This window comes from Cimex lectularius, unplaced genomic scaffold, assembly GCF_000648675.2.
Source record: "Cimex lectularius strain Harlan isolate CLEC.00 unplaced genomic scaffold, Clec_2.1 scaffold14, whole genome shotgun sequence".
In the NCBI taxonomy this organism is placed as follows: Eukaryota; Metazoa; Arthropoda; class Insecta; order Hemiptera; family Cimicidae; genus Cimex; species Cimex lectularius.
This window is the reverse complement of record NW_019392637.1, coordinates 1,732,452-1,750,477: the sequence shown is the minus strand read 5'-3', so window position 1 is coordinate 1,750,477 and position 18,026 is coordinate 1,732,452. Positions and strand designations below refer to the sequence as shown.

The 18,026-nt window shown below is 36.6% G+C and overlaps 3 protein-coding genes and 1 long non-coding RNA gene across 7 annotated transcripts; 1 reads left to right on the top strand and 3 right to left on the bottom strand.

The window, feature by feature from the left end:
• Positions 1 to 433: 433 nt before the first annotated feature.
• LOC106673258 lies at positions 434 to 1,589 on the bottom strand. 2 transcript variants are annotated; one of them, XM_014405305.2, is made up of 3 exons: positions 1,310 to 1,589; positions 1,152 to 1,256; positions 434 to 1,090 (listed from the first exon to the last, which is right to left on the bottom strand). In XM_014405305.2, exons 1-3 carry the CDS (start codon positions 1,558 to 1,560, stop codon positions 1,021 to 1,023), a joined length of 426 nt encoding a protein of 141 aa, XP_014260791.1. In that variant the 5' UTR covers positions 1,561 to 1,589; the 3' UTR covers positions 434 to 1,020. The 2 variants fall into 2 exon arrangements, with proteins under 2 accessions (XP_014260791.1, XP_014260792.1); XM_014405306.2 differs by having other exon boundaries at positions 1,152 to 1,253; positions 1,310 to 1,582.
• A 1,598-nt stretch (positions 1,590 to 3,187) lies between these two features.
• Positions 3,188 to 13,873, top strand: LOC106673255 (2-methoxy-6-polyprenyl-1,4-benzoquinol methylase, mitochondrial). 2 transcript variants are annotated; one of them, XM_014405299.2, is made up of 4 exons: positions 3,188 to 3,225; positions 3,563 to 3,613; positions 13,091 to 13,248; positions 13,304 to 13,873. In XM_014405299.2, exons 3-4 carry the CDS (start codon positions 13,121 to 13,123, stop codon positions 13,827 to 13,829), a joined length of 654 nt encoding a protein of 217 aa, XP_014260785.1. In that variant the 5' UTR covers positions 3,188 to 3,225; positions 3,563 to 3,613; positions 13,091 to 13,120; the 3' UTR covers positions 13,830 to 13,873. The 2 variants fall into 2 exon arrangements, with proteins under 2 accessions (XP_014260785.1, XP_014260784.1); XM_014405298.1 differs by lacking the exons at positions 3,188 to 3,225; positions 3,563 to 3,613 and adding an exon at positions 12,546 to 12,958.
• LOC106673260 lies at positions 5,991 to 12,446 on the bottom strand. Of its 2 annotated transcripts, none has more exons than XR_001341382.2 (3): positions 12,348 to 12,446; positions 6,378 to 6,548; positions 5,991 to 6,313 (listed from the first exon to the last, which is right to left on the bottom strand). It is a non-coding gene; the product is annotated as an uncharacterized LOC106673260 (long non-coding RNA). The 2 variants fall into 2 exon arrangements; XR_001341381.2 differs by lacking the exon at positions 12,348 to 12,446 and adding an exon at positions 6,772 to 10,939.
• An 83-nt stretch (positions 13,874 to 13,956) lies between the features above and the next one.
• Positions 13,957 to 18,021, bottom strand: LOC106673253 (transmembrane protein 115). The gene is made up of 3 exons (XM_014405295.2): positions 17,122 to 18,021; positions 14,844 to 15,020; positions 13,957 to 14,765 (listed from the first exon to the last, which is right to left on the bottom strand). Exons 1-3 carry the CDS (start codon positions 17,826 to 17,828, stop codon positions 14,555 to 14,557), a joined length of 1,095 nt encoding a protein of 364 aa, XP_014260781.1. The 5' UTR covers positions 17,829 to 18,021; the 3' UTR covers positions 13,957 to 14,554.
• Between the last annotated feature and the right edge of the window lie 5 nt (positions 18,022 to 18,026).

Genomic DNA, 18,026 nt, shown 5'->3' with positions numbered 1-18,026 from the left:
CGTAATTAATCATTTAAGGGTATTGTTAGCACAATAAAAGCTGTAAATGCATAAAAAATATGACAAAATTTTCCAGAATCTAACAAAAACACTTTTTTTTTTAAAATAAAAAAAATAAAGATACTACAATTACCCATTCTTTTATACAATGTGTAATTATTGTACTAAAATTTCCTAACTTTAATGTGTTTTAACCAATTGAACAAAAATAGAATAAATAAACAATTATTTATTTAACTAAAGCATCGTAATTAATCATTTAAGGCTATATTTAGCAAAATAAAAGCTGGAAATGCATAAAAAATATGACCAAATTTTCCAGAATCTAACAAAAATACCCTTTTAAAATAAAAAATAAAGAATTTTTTCTAAATTTTATAATTTTAATGTATTTTATCCAATTAAACAAAAATAGTATAAATAAACAATTATTTATTTAAATAAACCATTGTAATTAATCATTTAAGACTATATTGAGTAAAAGAAAAGCTTGAAATGCATAAAAAATATGACAAAATTTTCCAGAGTAATTTCAACACCCCCTATCTGCAATTTATGGATCTGTTTCTAGCAAATTGTGTCGTTAATAAACCCAAATTCAAACTTTCATTTGCAACAATAAAACAGTTACTTAAAAAAAGAAACATAAGACATAACATGGCTTTGATGCTTCTTCCACTGACTGCAGAATCTGAACCTAACAACTTCAATTTCTCAACTCTTCCCTTGTAGTCTTCTGCGTCACAGTATTTGCCCGGTCGGTACTTTCCTATTCCAATGGGTCAGTGGTATCCAGTGTGGTTTTATAATTTTTTTTAAAATGCATTGTCTGATATTAGTACCAGAACGATTGTTTTATTATCTGACATGTCTTCTTATGATTTTTTAAATTATTTGAATAAAAAGTATCGAACTTAGTTTTTATTTATTTATAATCTTTTCTTGTCTTTTTTTGTTGTTTTGTCCCGTTTGAAAAAATCTATCAGCACATTTGGTAGTTATTGAACATGTTTTCCTTCGTCACAATCTCTTACGCCTGCGAATCTGCTGGTGCAGAAATACTGTACGCTCTTGCAGTTTAGTCTGCGACCTTGCAAAAGACAAAAAATATATATATATATTATAAATAATATGGAGGCGGATCAAATTACTTGAACATAAAGGCCTTTTGTATCATATTTGGAACGACACAATCGTAGCCGGGGGATCCGGGGAGGCGCATCCTCGGCAGACACTCTGGCAAGTCTTCCGCCCTGCTAAAATAATTGTATGAAAGTTTTTTTTTTTTTTTTTTTTTTAATTAATAAACCTTGGCTGGATGTTATGGCAGGCAGGGGTATCACTGAATCGACTCTCTTCCTGGCCCAGGGGGTCATCGTCCAGCTGGTCCTTCCTTGCCTTTATGAACCTGTCGTCCCTATCAGCTTCTGCATCGTCGTTCAACTCCTCCCAAGCGATGAACACTCCGCATCCGAGGATGAAGATGATGGTCAATGTCAGGATCAGGCTAGCGAAAACTAAAAGGAAACAGACCAAGAGATTCAACGATGCATATTGCATTTTTTTTTTTCAATATATATTAAAAAAAAAATTGCAAACCACATGATTTTCACTTTTTTCTCTTTTGAGATACATATTATTTTGAGACATACACATATTAAGTACATATCAAAAGATACCCATTTTAATTATTATTACATAAGTACATGTGGTCCTTAATTATAATTTTTTATTCAGAAAGCTTGGTGCATTAAAAACATGTAAAACTTTTTATAAAAAGAATAAACAGTAAAAGCATTACTAAATATTTGCACTTATACATATTTTATTGTTTGATTTAAAATTACATTATTGTAGTTTACTATGTTGAAGAGGCTCCAAGTCATTTCAACCCCCATCTTATCTTTTACTTCTTTGACACTGCACTTAAGTTATATTGACGTCAATTTGGCATTAGGAGTTATGGTTTGTTCTCATTCCTGGTTAGGCGGTGCCCATGTGTGGTCCTGGTGTGATCCAGGCGCAACCTGGCATGTAAAACGGCATTCGCAATCTATGTGTCATTGTCTTTTTGAACTTCATATAATTTATACCTTACATAGAAAGAATAATTAATTTAAAGAATTAACTTGGTCAATTGACCACTAAAACGTAAATGGATTTATATAATTTTTTTCTCTTAGTCCAATGGATTTTCCATTCAATATAGCCTCAGGCTAACATCAAACAATAGAACCATATTTTAATAATAATAATTTTTATTATTCTTAATTATTACAATATTGGTAATTAATATACACATATATTTTTTTACAATGTAGCTTCATAGGACCTGCTGATACATAGGAATATATTTTCAACCTTGGACTTAAGTTAATTATTAATTTATTTATTTCATTACATATCACTACTTTCATTGATAATTACTTTATATATTTTTTAAATAATTTTATCATAATTTTTTTCTCTTGTGTGTTTACTGTTTAGTGTCTTGTGTTCTCTAGTGGTGTTGGAACAACCATGGACGTTTTATCCAGTATCCACTTCACGATCGATGTGTGATAAGCTCCTTTGCATTAAATTGTTAAATAAACAGAATTTTTTTTAAATTACTCATTAAATTATTTGTTTAAATGTTATTATAAATAATTTTTAAATTTTTATCAATTGTTTTACCGTTCAAAATGGCTTCGGATGTGGTCTCATTAAAAAAATGATTGTGGGGTTTGTGTAATTGTTTAATTTATTTTATTATTATTAATTTTTAAGGGCGTTTTAACGGCTAAGGTCATTTCACGCCCTAACATCCAAACCTTCTATCTTAGGGTAGCTATATCTCTTCTGAGTGCTATAAAGCTCTGACTCCAAACATTCACTCGTAATCTAATTTATCCTATTGCCATCCAAGCTTTAATTTTTCTTTTTAAAATTCTTAATTCGGAAGGCCAAATGGTATACAAAATTCCCATTTTAAATTGCATAAAATTTAATAAAATTATAAATTTTAAAGCTTTTAACTTTCCATATCATTATATTTTTAACTGCATACTTAATTATTTGTATTTATTTATTTAATTTTTTACATTCTCCTACTTTTATTGATAATTAATTTTTATTTAAATATTTTTTTATTGTATTTTTTGATATATATTTTTTTTTGTTTTGTGTATTCAGAAGGCATTGGATCAATAATGGCTGTTTTGACAATTCCAGCATCCATATGCAGTAAGTTTCTTTGCCTTATATTTTGTTCATAGTTAAACAAGTAGAGGAAAAGCATTATTATTGTTTAATTGAGACATTATAGATGGGATATAAATAATTTTTATATGTTATTGTGAATATTTTGATATTTTTATCAATTTTTTCACCATTTAAAATGGCCTTGAGAGAGGTCAGTTTTAATAATTTTATTCTTAAACCTTCCTTATTTTTCATAGCATTATATTATATTAAGTAAATCTATTTATTCGTTTTTATTTTACTTATTACCACTTTTATGGATGAACAATGTTTTTTTTATAATTTTTAAATAATAATTTTTTTCTTATTGTTGGTTCAGAAGGCGTTGGAACAACCACGTCCGTTTTATCAACTTTAGTGACAACAAGAAGTAAGTTTCTTTCCCTTATAATTATTAAAACACCAACAAAAAAAAAAACATTATTGTTTATTGAGACATTATAGTTAATATATTTAAACAATTTTAAAAATCATTATAAATAATTTTGATATTTCTATCTTAACAAAAATCTAACTGCAAAGAAAAGGTCATGGTTCCAGACCCTCGCCAAACAAATTTACCTAATAATATACACACTGCGGCAAACTTTTTTATTGCTTAACACTTGACCAATTTCTGAGGACAGGAGAGGTGGGCGTAGGGAAGGCAGAGAAATCAGAAGAAAACAGACAAAATTTCCAAATTCCTCATTTGCATCAGTGATAAACTGGCCAAGCGTTAAGCGATGAAAATAAATAAAACTTTTTTTGAAAACGGTTAGCGTTTTGTTGAAATATCACACTTTTTTTATTCGCTTCAACATTGTGGACGTCTTTTTTTTTTTTTTTTTTTCAAGGCCCAGGAGCGGTTATGCATGTGGTAAATTTTCCCTTGTAAGAAGGGAAAATTTCTATTTTCAGATTCTTACCTTTACTTATAACATAAGGCCTACAATGTACCAAATATCACATTTCTACTTATACGAAAGTGCCTTATAATTTTAATGATGAGACTACCTTCCCCCCAGCAGCACCTAATTTTGAGAAAATTGTAATTATTAGATTCTTACCTGTTGGTTAAGCCATAGGCTTATTGTAATTAAAATAATAATAAAAAATAATTAAGTGAACTCTCAAATAATTAACATAAGGGAAAACAATGAGAAAATCACTTGCTGAGAGTAGCAATGTTTCACTCACCTTACTTCGCTCCTGCAGGATAATAACGCCCGTTGGTCTGCTCCAAGGCCTTAGAGTTTTCCTTTGGGAATGATGAGGAAATGCCATTAACACCTTGGCTGTGAAACATAAACAGCACTTTTTGGAAGATAATTTTCTCGTGTTGCAATACGGATGAGAAATACTTCATTGAGAGGGGAAAGACGTTAACTAATTTTATGATGATTTTTTGTGGACTAAACAACTGACTGAAAAGAGACAAGCCTCACACCATCCGCCAACTAAGCCTCTCATCATTCGGCAGGCCAATCAGAGGTGGAAGGCTTAAAATAAAGAGAACTTAATTGAATTTTAATAAGACTTTTTAATTAACTAATTTTTAATAAGAAAATAGAATAAATTACGCTTCGGCTAAACACCTTTACTTATAAGACCTAAATTTGTACCACATATCACATTTCTACTTATACGAAAGTGCCTTATAATTTTCTTGATGACTACCTCCCGCCCAAACTAAGCAGCACATAATTTTGAGAAAATCGCAATTTTTTTGCAACATTTTGCAAAATTGCATTTAAAAGAGGCAGCCTCAAGGCCTTCCAAACCTTGACCTGAGTAGATGCTCCCCTGTTTTTTAAATCTCACTGGCCAGCTTCATGTTGTTTATCAACCTCCATAGCCTTTCCAGCAGCTCCTTAGTGTAGGATCTTGCTTGCGGTTTTTCCTGTCCTAGTTACATGAACCTGCACCTACACCTTCACAGAGACATGTGTTCTGCGGTCTCCTCCTCTTCCTGGCAGTACCTGCAGTGTTTCTTCAGTCTGTCTCCTATCTGGTGCATGGCTTTCTTAAGCAGCAGTGCCCGTGGTTGCCTTTCAGTACTTCTTTTATGTTTTGTGGATGGCCCTCCTATGAATCTCTTCATGTGTTGCTCCACCAGGTTTTGGACTCATTAAGGATCCATTTTAAGATGTATCCTCTTTTGCAGCAAGACGCTAAGCGACAGTAGGGTTCAGGACCTAGAGAGTTCATGCTGGCTCCATCTTTGGCCAACGTGCTAACCTTTTTGTTGGCTTTATGCCCCGAGAGCCCAGGGACCCTCCCATATACTTAACAAAACAATAATTAGATGCCCAGCCTAAATGACCCGTTTGAAAGCAAAAAAGTTTGTAATTTTATTCAATCAGGGACTGAGTGTGTAATCCCCAGACACTACCAGACTACGTCTCGGGTGCAACAAAATTTTATTATATGTATAATGGGTAATATTTGAGGGTTGTAAATAAAAAAGAATGTAGTTTATTCAATCTTTTCATTTAAAAAAAGAATATTCACATGCTACTTTAAAAAATAATTAATTTAAAATTACACTTAAAAAATAATGCTTTAAAAAAATTGCTAAACACTAAATTTAAAATTGACTATTAAATTTAGGAACTAAAATCAATGTAGACAAGAAAGTAAATAATTAATCAGTCTTACAACTAACGGGGAAAACGTTGAGTATTCGTTGACTCCATTAAAATGGAATTTTAATACTGATAGATCAGTCATGATGACAATAAATAAAATAAAATAACAGCATTGTGTCAAAACAGAAAAAGAAAAGAGCGTGAAGCTCTTTGTGTAATTAATAAAAAATATTAAAAAATGTGTGAAATATATGAATTTTCAAACAGTATGAAACAAATTTGTCAGTTTTTGTTTTATTGACGGCATCCTTCTGCTTCATGAATTGTCCTTGGAACGCCATATGATGTGTTTTGAGTGCATGTGAGAGACAAGGGACGACTTGTGGAGCGAGATGTATGAGCATTCGGAGCAGGCGTACTGTCTGTCTCGGCGGTCGACTAGTGCCGGTTTGGAGTGTGCCAGGCTTGTGTGCGCTTCGACGTTCACTTTCGAAACTGACCTAAGGGGAGAAAAAAATAAAAAACAAAAACCTTCCAGTTCCAGGGAGGGAAAAAAGATCTCACTTGAAATGGCACTGTTGGCATGAGTACTCGGCGAGGCCAGCGACTCGCAGGCACTCCTTGTCCATCCTCTCGCTACTACAGTGTACCGGGTGTTCGCAATGTTATTTGCCTTCTGAGACCGCCTTGAACCACAGGCCTGGACTTTTTCATATCTAACAGCTCAAGACAGATCTAGACAAAAGTAAACCAATTAGATATAATATTTTAGATATAATATTTAAAAACAATTTTTTTCCATCATTCCTCCTGGAAAAGAAAATTCTCAAAGACACAAACTAATAATAATAAACATATACAATCCCTAATCCCAAACCAGCCGGTCCTTATTATTAATTAACGTGAAAAAATAACCGCTTATTTAATAAAAATTAAAATTAATGACTGTTTTACTTACTCATTTGTTTACAAACCATGGAGACCGATAACCTGTCCCCGGTAGCCTTTATTACAACCTTCGTAAACAACGGATAACCCCCTATCATGGCCGGTTTAAAAAAAGCTCTTTTTGTAAATTAAAGCGTAAAATTTTTATATTTTTTTAATATCGATTTATTTAATATATAATCATCCAACGGTATTTCTTCGTAAAGATAAATTTACAAAACGGCTATGGATGTAATTTCACTTGCCAACCCCCTCCCAACAACATCGAGCGCCAAAAATGCTAAACGAGTTTTTTAACATTATTACAACTTTACCACTTTAATTAAACAATTAAAATTCAATTATTTATTAATAAATCGATAACACTAGATATCCATGAGTGAAACCTTGTCATTACAAGGAACAATAGAAAACCTTCATATCGTTTTATTTATAAAAATATAATTTCATCATTTTCTAATTTTTTTTCTTACATTAAACAGCCGAACCGAATCCTACCAGCAACCCCTCTCCTTCCATCTTATCACCCTTTAACAAGAGTTTTGGGCTTGACAGAAAACCGCATCCGCCCCAATCAAAGGTGTCATACATTCCGTGCCGAGTGATTCACTGGCAACCGGGGTTAAGTGGCTGTCTTGAACGGAGCCTCTCTGACACCGGGCGACATCAGAGAGTAATTAGCCTTACTCCATCATGCGGGGCTCTGATGGAGTGGACCTTTTAGTTCCCTAGCTACTCGTGAGAATCATATGAGTATAGAAACCAATAAACCAAACCTGGAGCAGAATCTCACTGCTCCAAAAACACCTAGGAATCTGGTGGAATGGACGTTTATTCCATGGAAGCAAAAGACCTCTCCCAACAAAAGACAAACAACAGTCGCTACGTGGGAAACCAATCACCACACAAATGAAGGGCCTTCAGGAGTTCAGGTAGTGACACAAGAAAATACAGACCCTCCTCTTGGGAAACCAAAAGGGAAGAAAAAAGTCTCTGCCAAACTGTCGAAATTAGGAGAACCAGGCGGGAAAGATGACCCTCTCAGGAAAGGTCTTAGCGGCGCTATGACCAAATGGTACCTGAGAGCGATAAGATTGGGAATACACCCGAAGAAGCAAGGAAGATGGCTGACGAAAGAAAGGCCAAGATCCAAAAGGAAAAACTGGAGACACATCCATCCAGCAAGAAGGCAAGAGAACAATCTCTAATCCCCAAAGAATTAAGGAAAGAAAAGAAGGCAAAGCCATCCACACCTCAGTCACAGTATAGGGCCAGAGAAGTTGCTCCAGGTGTTAGCTACGCTGGAATAGCAAAGATTATAAGGGTGTCTTTGCTACCAGAGGCATACCCCCTCATAACCATGGAAGAGCTAACCCATCTAGAGGAAACCCTCTTGAAGATATCATAAAAGGATGGGAAGCCAAAATAAAGTTCGAAGGCATACACTTCAGGCCAGGCATGTTGTCAAGATGGCAAAACTGTACAGTGGCTACAGGAGATAACCCCTAAATTGGAGCTGAACAAAGAAAAGAAGCTGGCAGTGAGGGTAGGGGAATGTTCCCAAACCTCACTCGACTGTAGTGTTCTTCCCTAGGACAAATCTAGGAGAAGAACAGAGAACACTAGTATTGGTCAACGCACAGAACGATGGAATCTGTACTGAGGAGTGGAAAGTTCACTCAGTGAAAGCGGAGGGGCCTGGGATTGTCATGATCCTGAGCATTGATGAAATCTCGGCAGAGATGATAATTCAAAGAGGACACACCCTCAATTATCGTTTCAGGAGGATCCTGGTAAGGGGCCTGAAAAAGGCAGGGGGAGGAGGATACAAAATGGGAGAAATCCCACACCTCCACCCGAATCACCCCCCATCTATTCAAACGAAGCAGCCCCCAACAGCAATGCCTCCACCCACGGAGACTACCTTTGAAAACACTGTCGAAAGGGAAGTTGACCAGGTTATCCTGGGAACCCAGACCCCCCTCTTCCTCTACAGATAGAGCTGAGAATGCTCATCGAGGAGGAGCTATTGGGTGAGGAGATGTCTCCTCCTCCCCCAAAAGAATAACTCTATATGAAGAAAATGAGAATAGCCCAGGTGAACATCAATCATGCTAAAGCTGCCTCGGCAGTAACAACTAGGATGTTCACTGCGCAACATCTATGGGCAATTCTCATCTAGGAACGCTGACAGTGGAAAGGACAAATTAGAGGTTTGTCCTGCAAAGATGGTAAGGCTGTATGGGATTCCAGACAGGATAATCCCCGTGCATGTATATTTATTAGGAAAAACACTATTATCTCTCCCTTTCAGAATTCATGACTAGAGATTTAGTTCCCATCAAGGTGGAGATGACAACCGATGGGAAGAAACTGGAAGCAGTGGTAGCATCGGCATACTTCCCAGGAGAGCAGAACCACCCTCCCCCGAAGAGCTATGAAGACAGCCAGCTACTGCGGCAAGAAGAACCTCCCTTTACTGATGGGATGCGATGCCAAAGCACACCATCAAAGCTGGGGAAACACCAACAACAACAAACGATGTGTTGCTCATAGAATTTTTGGTGAAGGAAAAATTAGAAATACTTAATATAGGATCAACCCCTACCTTTGTCATCAAAGTGAGACGAGAAGTATTGGATATTACCATTGTAGCCAAGCCCTACATAAAGTGATAAAAAATTGGAGGGTTTCAGGTGAAGAGTCGATGTCGGACCACAAAATAATAAGGATTGACATCGAATCAGATAAGACAGACCCTACACCATTTCGGAACAGACTGGGCCAGGTACACGGAAATGGTAAGACATAGTCTAAACCATGCAACAGTGAAGAGAGTACAAAAACCTGCAATAAATAGGAACTTGCAGTTATGGAATTCACAGGGAATATAATTGATGCATATGAGTCAAGTTGCCCTGTGAAGGTCCCAAAAGTAGACAAGAACCACCTTGGTGGAACGCAGAACTGGGCAAACTAAGGAAAGAAACCAGGAAAGCATTTAACAAAGCTAGAATAGCAAGTAACTGGGGAGAATACAAAAGGTTACTTACTTCATACAACCATGCCATCCGCAGGGTGAAAAAAGAAAATTTTTGCAAATTCAGCGGAGAAATCTCCACAGTATCTACAGCAGCTAGATTGCACAGGGCACTAGCAAAGGACAGAATAGATATAAACACTGCCCTAAGGAACGTAGAAGGTAACTATACAGAAGATGCGAAACAAAAAACAATGCTCCTTTTAAGTACACATTTTCCAGGCAGCACCTATGACATCCCCCAAGAAAATGTGAGAGTAGATAATCCCAAGAAAGAAAATTGCAAGAAAGCAGCTGAAATAGTCACAGAGAAAAAGATCCTCTGGGTGATTAACACTTTCAGCCCATACAAAGCACCGGGAACGGATGGGATTTTTCCCATCCTTCTACAAAAAGGAATGGATATAATCACTCCAACACTGATGCGATTATATAGAAGCAGCTTAGCACTAGGTTATATACCACAGACATGGCGTAGGGCAAAGGTAGTGTTTATACCGAAAGTCGAAAAAAGAGATCCTCCACTCCTAAATCCTACAGATCAATCAGCTTAACATCCTTTCTACTAAAAACCCTTGAAAAGCTGATAAACAACCATATAAGAACGACATCACTGGTAGAAATTACACTGTACCAGCTAACAAGTGACCTAAAGGAAACACTGGGAACAAAGGAAATAGCAATCTGTGCGTTCCTCGATATTGAGGGAGCCTTCGGCAATGCATCAATGACACGTATACCAAACCACATCCAGATGGATTGGAGAAATGCTAAGAACTAGCTGAAACAAATATAGGAACAGACACTATAGAAATTAGCACAATCAAGGGATGTCTTCAAGGAGATATACTATCACCTCTTCTATGGAGCCTAACAGTTGATGAACTGCTCAAGACCCTGAACTGCACAGGGTTAAAATGTCAGGGATATGTGGACGACATAGTACTGACTGCCAGGGGAAAATTCGAGGAAACTCTGCGATATAATACAAGAGGGGCTAAAAATCACAGAAGAATGGTGTACACCATGATAGTAAGACCTATACTTAAATAGGAGCTATAGCCTGGGCTGACAAAGCAGAATAAGCATCTAAAAGGAAAGAACTCACAAAAATACAGACTTGCATGCATCTGCAAAACGGGAGCAATGAGAACATGTCCTACAATTAGCATGGAAAAAGTACTGGGATTAATCCCCCTTCACCACATGGTAATAAGGACAGCACAGAAAACCATCATTAATTTTACCAAAGAGAAACCTCCAACAGGAATAAAACTAAAATGGAAAGATAGCAACAAAATATGGAAAGACCATCTGATACTCATGGCTCCAAGAGACGACATGAACAGGATGTTTGAATTTAATTTAATTAACTTCTGAATAAACCTAGGAACCAAAAAAGAATGGGAATGAGAGGGAAACACCTCTTTCAAGAATGGCACCATCCTTTGGTACACAGAAGAATCTAGAACACAAGAAGGTACAGGGGCAGGAGTATTTGGACCTGGAACCAAATACTCAGAACCCATGGGAAAATACATCAGTATATTCCAAGCTGAGATTCATGCAATCGAAAGATGTACCCAAATCAACCTAAGTAAAGGGCATCAAGCACTAAGCTCAAACATCATTAGTTTAAGGATGGTGCTGAACTGCAAAAACCAAACTAAACATGTTAGGTACGCAGAACAAAGTCAGCCTTTGCTGGGTCCCAGAGAACACGGGAGTAGAAGGCAATGAGAAAGTGGACATCCTTGCAACGCAAGGAGCTGCTACACTGCTGACAGATCTGAATCCTCTGTGGCATAGGAACCCACACTATTAACGAGAATCTCAGACAGATGGACAAAAAGAAAATGAGGGAATTCACTCATTGGACACAGACAGTCCAAGAATCTTCTAACCAATTTTGGAAGGAAAGAAATTACAGAATGTGTCAAGGGAAGCAGGAATAAAATGCAAATCCTAATCAGATTCCTAACAGAACTCTAAGTTAAATGGACACTTAAAGGAGATTGAAATAATCCAAAATGGCACATGCAGATTCTGCAAGAGGCAGAAGAGACACCAACACATCTACTAACATACTGCGGTGCTACACTAGCCCGCAGGAGGAAATGTTTTGGGATATATAATGTGACCATAGAAGAGCTTCAACCACTGAAACCGGGCCTGTTAAGTTCCTTGATGAAATAGGACGGGGGATACATACGATAGCTCTTAAAGGGTGCAGTATACTATACCCTGAAATTACATCTACATCTACAACAGCCGAACCAAATAATTTGCAATTAAAACAATTAAAAATTGCTTTCCCCCATCTTTTTTTTTTTTGTGCCATTTATTGATCTTTATTTGCATTAAAAAGATGGATAGCCAGGATTGTAACATATAGCCTTCTCACAAAAGGAGAACTTGTTTATATTTTGTTTAATAGATTTTTTAATTATATTTTGAAATAATTAACAGTTTCAGACTAATCTAAAACGCCTCGTCTTAATTATTATCATTCTCTCATAAGCCATAGGGCGAAAAAAAGAACAAACCTTGTGTCGTCTGTGGACACAGTGTTTTCTATCTTGGAACTTAGAAAAACCCCAAACCCTTCTATATCTAATCTTTCTAGCAGTTTAATTGAATTACTGCAAAATGTTTAATAGTTTGACAAATAACGATTTGACACTATTCGAATTTTTCTCTTGTCACTTTTTATTTTTACACTGATTGGTGATAAGAATGAATGGATAACCGGACATGAACCTTTGCGATAAGGAAAAGTTGGTAGTTGCATTCTTTTTTTAAACAATTGTACAATCTTTAAACAATCAACAACAATACATTCAAATCGTTTAAAATCAATTTATTGTTAATTCAATTGTTTAAAACGATAATTATCAATTTAATCGTTTTTTCCATGTTGAATTTATCTTAGTTACAGTGTTGAAATTTTACCAATTTTGAGGTCTACCTTCCCCAGAGATGAGGTTCTTTAAAAAGCTCTGGTGAAAAAAAAAAAAAAATAAGAATTTAGCCGGATCGTTTTTTTAAAATCATGTTGAGGATTTTCCGCCCTTTGGCATTGTCGAGGAGGTTCCTCGAGACACACTTCGGATATGAGACTGTGCCGGAGGATGAGAAAGGGCGCCGGGTGAACGAGGTGAAATTTTACTTGTTCTTTAAATGTCAGTCTCTTGTGAGATTGCAGTATTATCTTGACCTTGGTAGTAAAGGAAAACGGGATTAAAAAAAATAATTTATTGCATCATTGTACAATGTCGGTTTGATGCAGGTTTTTGCACGCGTCGCTGATAAGTATGACATGATGAATGATGCCATGTCGTTTGGAGTTCACAGGCTTTGGAAGGACTGCTTCGTCGAACGGCTGGGCCCAACTTGTGGGACTAAGCTCCTCGACGTCGCCGGTGGTACTGGAGACATCGCATTCAGGTTCGACACGTGATTTTGTCATTGTTAAATGTTCATTCAACTGTATTTTATCTAGGTTCTTGCAGTATTTGAAAAACCAGAGCGAGACAGGCCATGCGACCGTTTTGGATGCAAATGAGGAGATGCTGCGTGTTGGTGAAGGACGGGCTGAACGACTCGGCCTGTCCAAAGATTTAACTTGGACATACGGTGACGCCGAAAAGCTCCCATTTCCAGATAGCTCATTCGACGCTTACACAATTGCCTTTGGCATACGCAACGTCACACACATCGATGCTGCACTTAGAGAGGCGTATCGCGTCCTCAGGCCAGGTGGCCGTTTCCTCTGCCTAGAGTTCAGCAGGGTCACGAACCCAATCCTGAGCCGAATCTACGACTCCTACTCATTCCAGATGATACCGGCTATGGGTCAGGTGATCGCCGGCGACTGGAAGTCTTACCAGTACCTTGTTGAGAGTATAAGGCAGTTCCCGGATCAGGAACGGTTCAAAGCAATGATACGCGATGCCGGCTTCTATGATGCTAAGTATGAAAACATGACGTTCGGTGTTGTCGCTATACATTCAGGTTTCAAGTTGTAAATAAAACATTTTTTTTAATTATTAAAAAAAAAATCATAATTGTTCTTATTTTTTTATTAATAGATGGTTGAATTTTTGAAAAATAAATTTACAAGGGGGGAAGGGTTTGAAAAAAAAAAATCATCCATCCATTAAGACTATAACAAAATTATCACATTTATTCCCGCCTGTCATACGACTCACTCACTCGTCAACATCCATGCTTAATCATTTAAAAAGAAAAATTAATTACAAATTGCGTTCATCAGATCTTTTTTTAAATATTTTTTATTATTTTTTGTTAGGCAAACACTCGTATTGACTAGTCTTATCCTGTCCTGAATTTTCATTGTTTTTGCCTTTTTTAATTTTTTCTTAATAAATTTATATATGTATATATATATATTTTTTTTTTTACAGAAATAAGCTTAAAAAGAAATAAGTATATAAATATTGCTATATACATAATTATTATTTGTAATAAAATATAATAAATTGGAAATAATAGTACAATCATTATAAAACTTAACATAGGATTATTATTTTTCTTCTTCTGTTTCTGTATTCTTTATATATATATACTTTTTTTTAAACCAATTTCTTAAAAATAATAAATCCTTTAATAATAATTTAAAAAAAATGGAAGGAAAAGGGTTTATGCGGGTGTTGCCCTTTTTTGTTTGTTTTTGTACAGAATATTTACAGAAGACGAAAACAGAATCGCGAAACGTTCAGCTCGGTGGACATCAGGTGTCGATGACGTGGTGGACCTGAGCTGTCGTCTTGACTTGGTTTGGCAGGAGCGGGGCGGTAGGGTCATCGGACGGTGGTGATATCTGTATCGCAGTCTCTTTCTGTTGTGGTGGGGTGGGTACGGCCTGGCTCGAATGGCCGCTGGCCCCTCGCAGGGCATCCGACTTGCTCAGCCTCTCGTTCAACGCTTTCAAAGCGATTTGCCTAAAAATATAATATATTTTTTCTTATTAACAAAATATAAACCAAAAACAAACAAGGCTTATTAGGTTTTAAGTTGACCTGCGCCTTTCCATGTCGTGCGGGTCGTTCCCGGGCAGTGTGACTGTGACTCCGGTCGGCGCGGTGGACATGTCGAACTTCCTCACCGTACGTCTGCACAGGCCAGCTTTCACAAGCGCTGAATAGACCATGTTAGATATCACGGATATCGCTGGCTGGAGAACATTGGGGAAAAAGCTGGGAGGGGAATTTATTATTATTAATACATCGTTTAAATTCTATTTATGCAGCATTTATATTCTTAAGTGCTCACACCTAGGCATTGGCCCACACAAATACATGTAATCTCCCTGTTGTGTGGTTATCTTTTCCAACCTTACTATAATTTTGCTCATATTTGATATTATTGTTTTATAAGCTTGTATATACTGTTAATAAACAAAATTATTGTCTGATATGTTAAATAATTAAAAGGTAGAAAAGAAAGACAAGGAAAATATGTTAATGCATTATCGACCAGGACAATGGAAGACACAAATCAAATCTTACTGTATGGTTATCAATTCATCCCACGAATGATAAATAATTTCAACTTTTATACCTGTTTGTACAGAAATTTAACAATTTTAATGAGCTTTTATGTGATGAAAAACAAACAGTTTCATCCCTTGACAGTTCAACTCGCAGACCAACACACCACGAACCTGGTAATGCAAACCCGATCTTATCAATATAATCTAACCTGATCCGGCTTCCTTTATATTATTATCATCGTCATCATTATTATTATTATTTAGTAAAAAATATTATCTATGTACCATGTAGATTTGAAGCGTTTATACCAAGGCTTGGCCAGATCTAACATATTTAACCTCACTGTACGGTTATAAATCTTTTCCATCCTTACTCCACTATAATTGTTTCATATTTTATATCAATGTTTTATGTCTGTATATAGTGTTAATAATTATTTGTAATATGTTAAACAATTAACAGATACCAAAGAAGAAGAGGAAAATCTGTAAAATGCATCGTTGTGCAAGACAATATACGACAAATCAAATCAAACCTGACTGTACAGTCAATCTAACCTGTCGAATGATATTTTCTTTATAATATCATTATTATTAATTTTTATTGTTATTTTGTAAACAATATTATCTATGTACCATGTGGATTTGGAGGGCTTACACCAAAGTGTTGGCCAACAAATATATTTAACCTCTTTATACAGATATAAATCTTTCCCAGCCTTATTCCATTATAATTTTTTCATATTTTATATCAATGTTTTATATGTCTGCATATAGTGTTACTAATTATTTGTAATATGTTAAATAATTAACACATAAAAAAAAGAAGAGGAAAATCTGTTAAATGCATCATTGAACAGGGCAATATATGACAAATCAAATCAAACCTGACTCTACAGTCAATCTAATCTATCTCGAATGATATTAAAATAATCCAGCAATAATATAGTATAACCTGACCCAGCTTATAATGTTATTTTGTAAACTATTAATCTAAGGTTAAAAACAAAAAATCGACAGCCTAGTCTCTCTTGACGGTAATAATAAAATTTAACCTTGGTGTATCGTTATCCATGCGATTTAACATAACCCCTTTATAATTACAGTAATCAAATTCGTAAAGAAGTTATAGCGGCTATTATCACGACACAGAAAGACTAAACACGAATAATAATGAGTGAATGGAAACACAATGCTGAAGATGGCGAAACATGTGGACTAATGATGGGAACGACTGAGATACAAGTCCATCATCCCTGGCAGACTCCAAGAAGAAATTTCTCTTATGTACTGTTATTATTGTAGTTTTGTTTTTAAATATTTCAGATTAAATTGCTTTGTAGTGGCAATATGTTGGGAATCGAGAAACGAAGATGGAATAATTACCATCATATGGGAAGGCATTGTAAAAGGTAAGCTTACCTCTTAGTTTTATTTTGTAAAACAATTTCAACGGTGTTGAAAATGTTCTAAATATTGTACTGGAAGGCTTTACAATGTCCAAAAGGGTCAGATTTTGTTAGTAAATTACAAGAATCGAATGGCACAATGTTTTATTGTGAGATTTTACTTTTGAGGTAAGTGGGTTGATATTTGGTGGTTTTCCAACCCTTTTGGTCTGCCTATGTATGTGGATATGTATATTACACCAATAGGCATGCCAAAATGATAAGAAAGATTGCAGGGCTTATGTTATAAGAAAATGACAAATCAACTGTAAATTGATATTATTTTCATCACACCACAGGGCTCCAAGAAGAAGAAATCTTATATTAAAGAAGTAAGTGGATTTAGATGTGGGTTACCTTGCGAAGGAGAAGTTGTCGGCAAGGTCGCCCCGGCTGCCATTGCTGTGCCGCTGGTAGAACCTGAGGTAGGTCCAAGAGACGAGGACCCCTGCGATGAGCATCGCTGGGTTGGTGCCTTCGAGCATGCCGAAAGCGTACAGCCCGAGTGAAAGGAGGACCAGACAAAGTGGGACACTACGGTTAGTGAGCTTCCCGAGCGGAGTCCTTAGTAAAAGTTGGTCCGGCATGGCCTGCTTGACAGCTACCGATAGCCCGGCTATGTACCCGGCCAATCCGTGTACATGTACGAAAAACAGAAGGTCGACGTTGAACGTGCACATGTACAAGAAGAGATAGAAAGCCGTTGTGAGGAGTGCTACGCCCAGGTTGACGACGAAGAAGAAAACTACCATTTCCAGCTGGCCCCAGAGGGGCTCGATCAGCTTCCCGCACAGGCCGACTGTCACAAGGTCGACGCACACCTCCCAGAAGTGCATCTCGAGGAAGCAGAACGTCAAAGCCGTCCAGACGCGGAAACTGGGCGGGATCAGGTAGCCGGGGGTGACGCTTACCAGGTTCACAGCGTCGTCCCAGTAGGAGAGGAAGTGGCCGACGAGGACGACCAGGCATATCGTCTTGACGGACGGGCTCGTGTTGCCCAGGAGGGCGTTCAGCTGCTGCCAGATGTAAGGGATGTTTTTCCACAGTATTTTCAATGACGCCATCTTCCTGGTGTAACAGTCATCCCTCGACGGGCACTAGCACTAGGGCACAATTCTCTAGATCGACAACAGTCACTGATAACCTCCTCTCTATCTCTCACGTCTCAACGCACGCCATATTGGCCCACTCAAAAATTAACAAATTTTAAAAATACAAATATATTGTAAATAACTTAACAACCTAAACAATTTAAAGAAATA

Coding starts and splice junctions, on each gene's coding strand:
- LOC106673258 (XM_014405305.2), bottom strand. CDS start 1,560: ATGCAATATGCATCGTTGAATCTCTTGGTCTGTTTCCTTTTAGTTTTC. Junction 1,257..1,309: donor TGCCATAACATCCAGCCAAG/GTTTATTAATTA, acceptor CAATTATTTTAG/CAGGGCGGAAGACTTGCCAG. Junction 1,091..1,151: donor CAAAAGGCCTTTATGTTCAA/GTAATTTGATCC, acceptor GTCTTTTGCAAG/GTCGCAGACTAAACTGCAAG.
- LOC106673255 (XM_014405298.1), top strand. CDS start 12,854: ATGTTGAGGATTTTCCGCCCTTTGGCATTGTCGAGGAGGTTCCTCGAG. Junction 12,959..13,090: donor AAGGGCGCCGGGTGAACGAG/GTGAAATTTTAC, acceptor GGTTTGATGCAG/GTTTTTGCACGCGTCGCTGA. Junction 13,249..13,303: donor ACTGGAGACATCGCATTCAG/GTTCGACACGTG, acceptor TATTTTATCTAG/GTTCTTGCAGTATTTGAAAA.
- LOC106673253 (XM_014405295.2), bottom strand. CDS start 17,828: ATGGCGTCATTGAAAATACTGTGGAAAAACATCCCTTACATCTGGCAG. Junction 15,021..17,121: donor GACAACTTCTCCTTCGCAAG/GTAACCCACATC, acceptor TTCCCCTCCCAG/CTTTTTCCCCAATGTTCTCC. Junction 14,766..14,843: donor CACGACATGGAAAGGCGCAG/GTCAACTTAAAA, acceptor TTATATTTTTAG/GCAAATCGCTTTGAAAGCGT.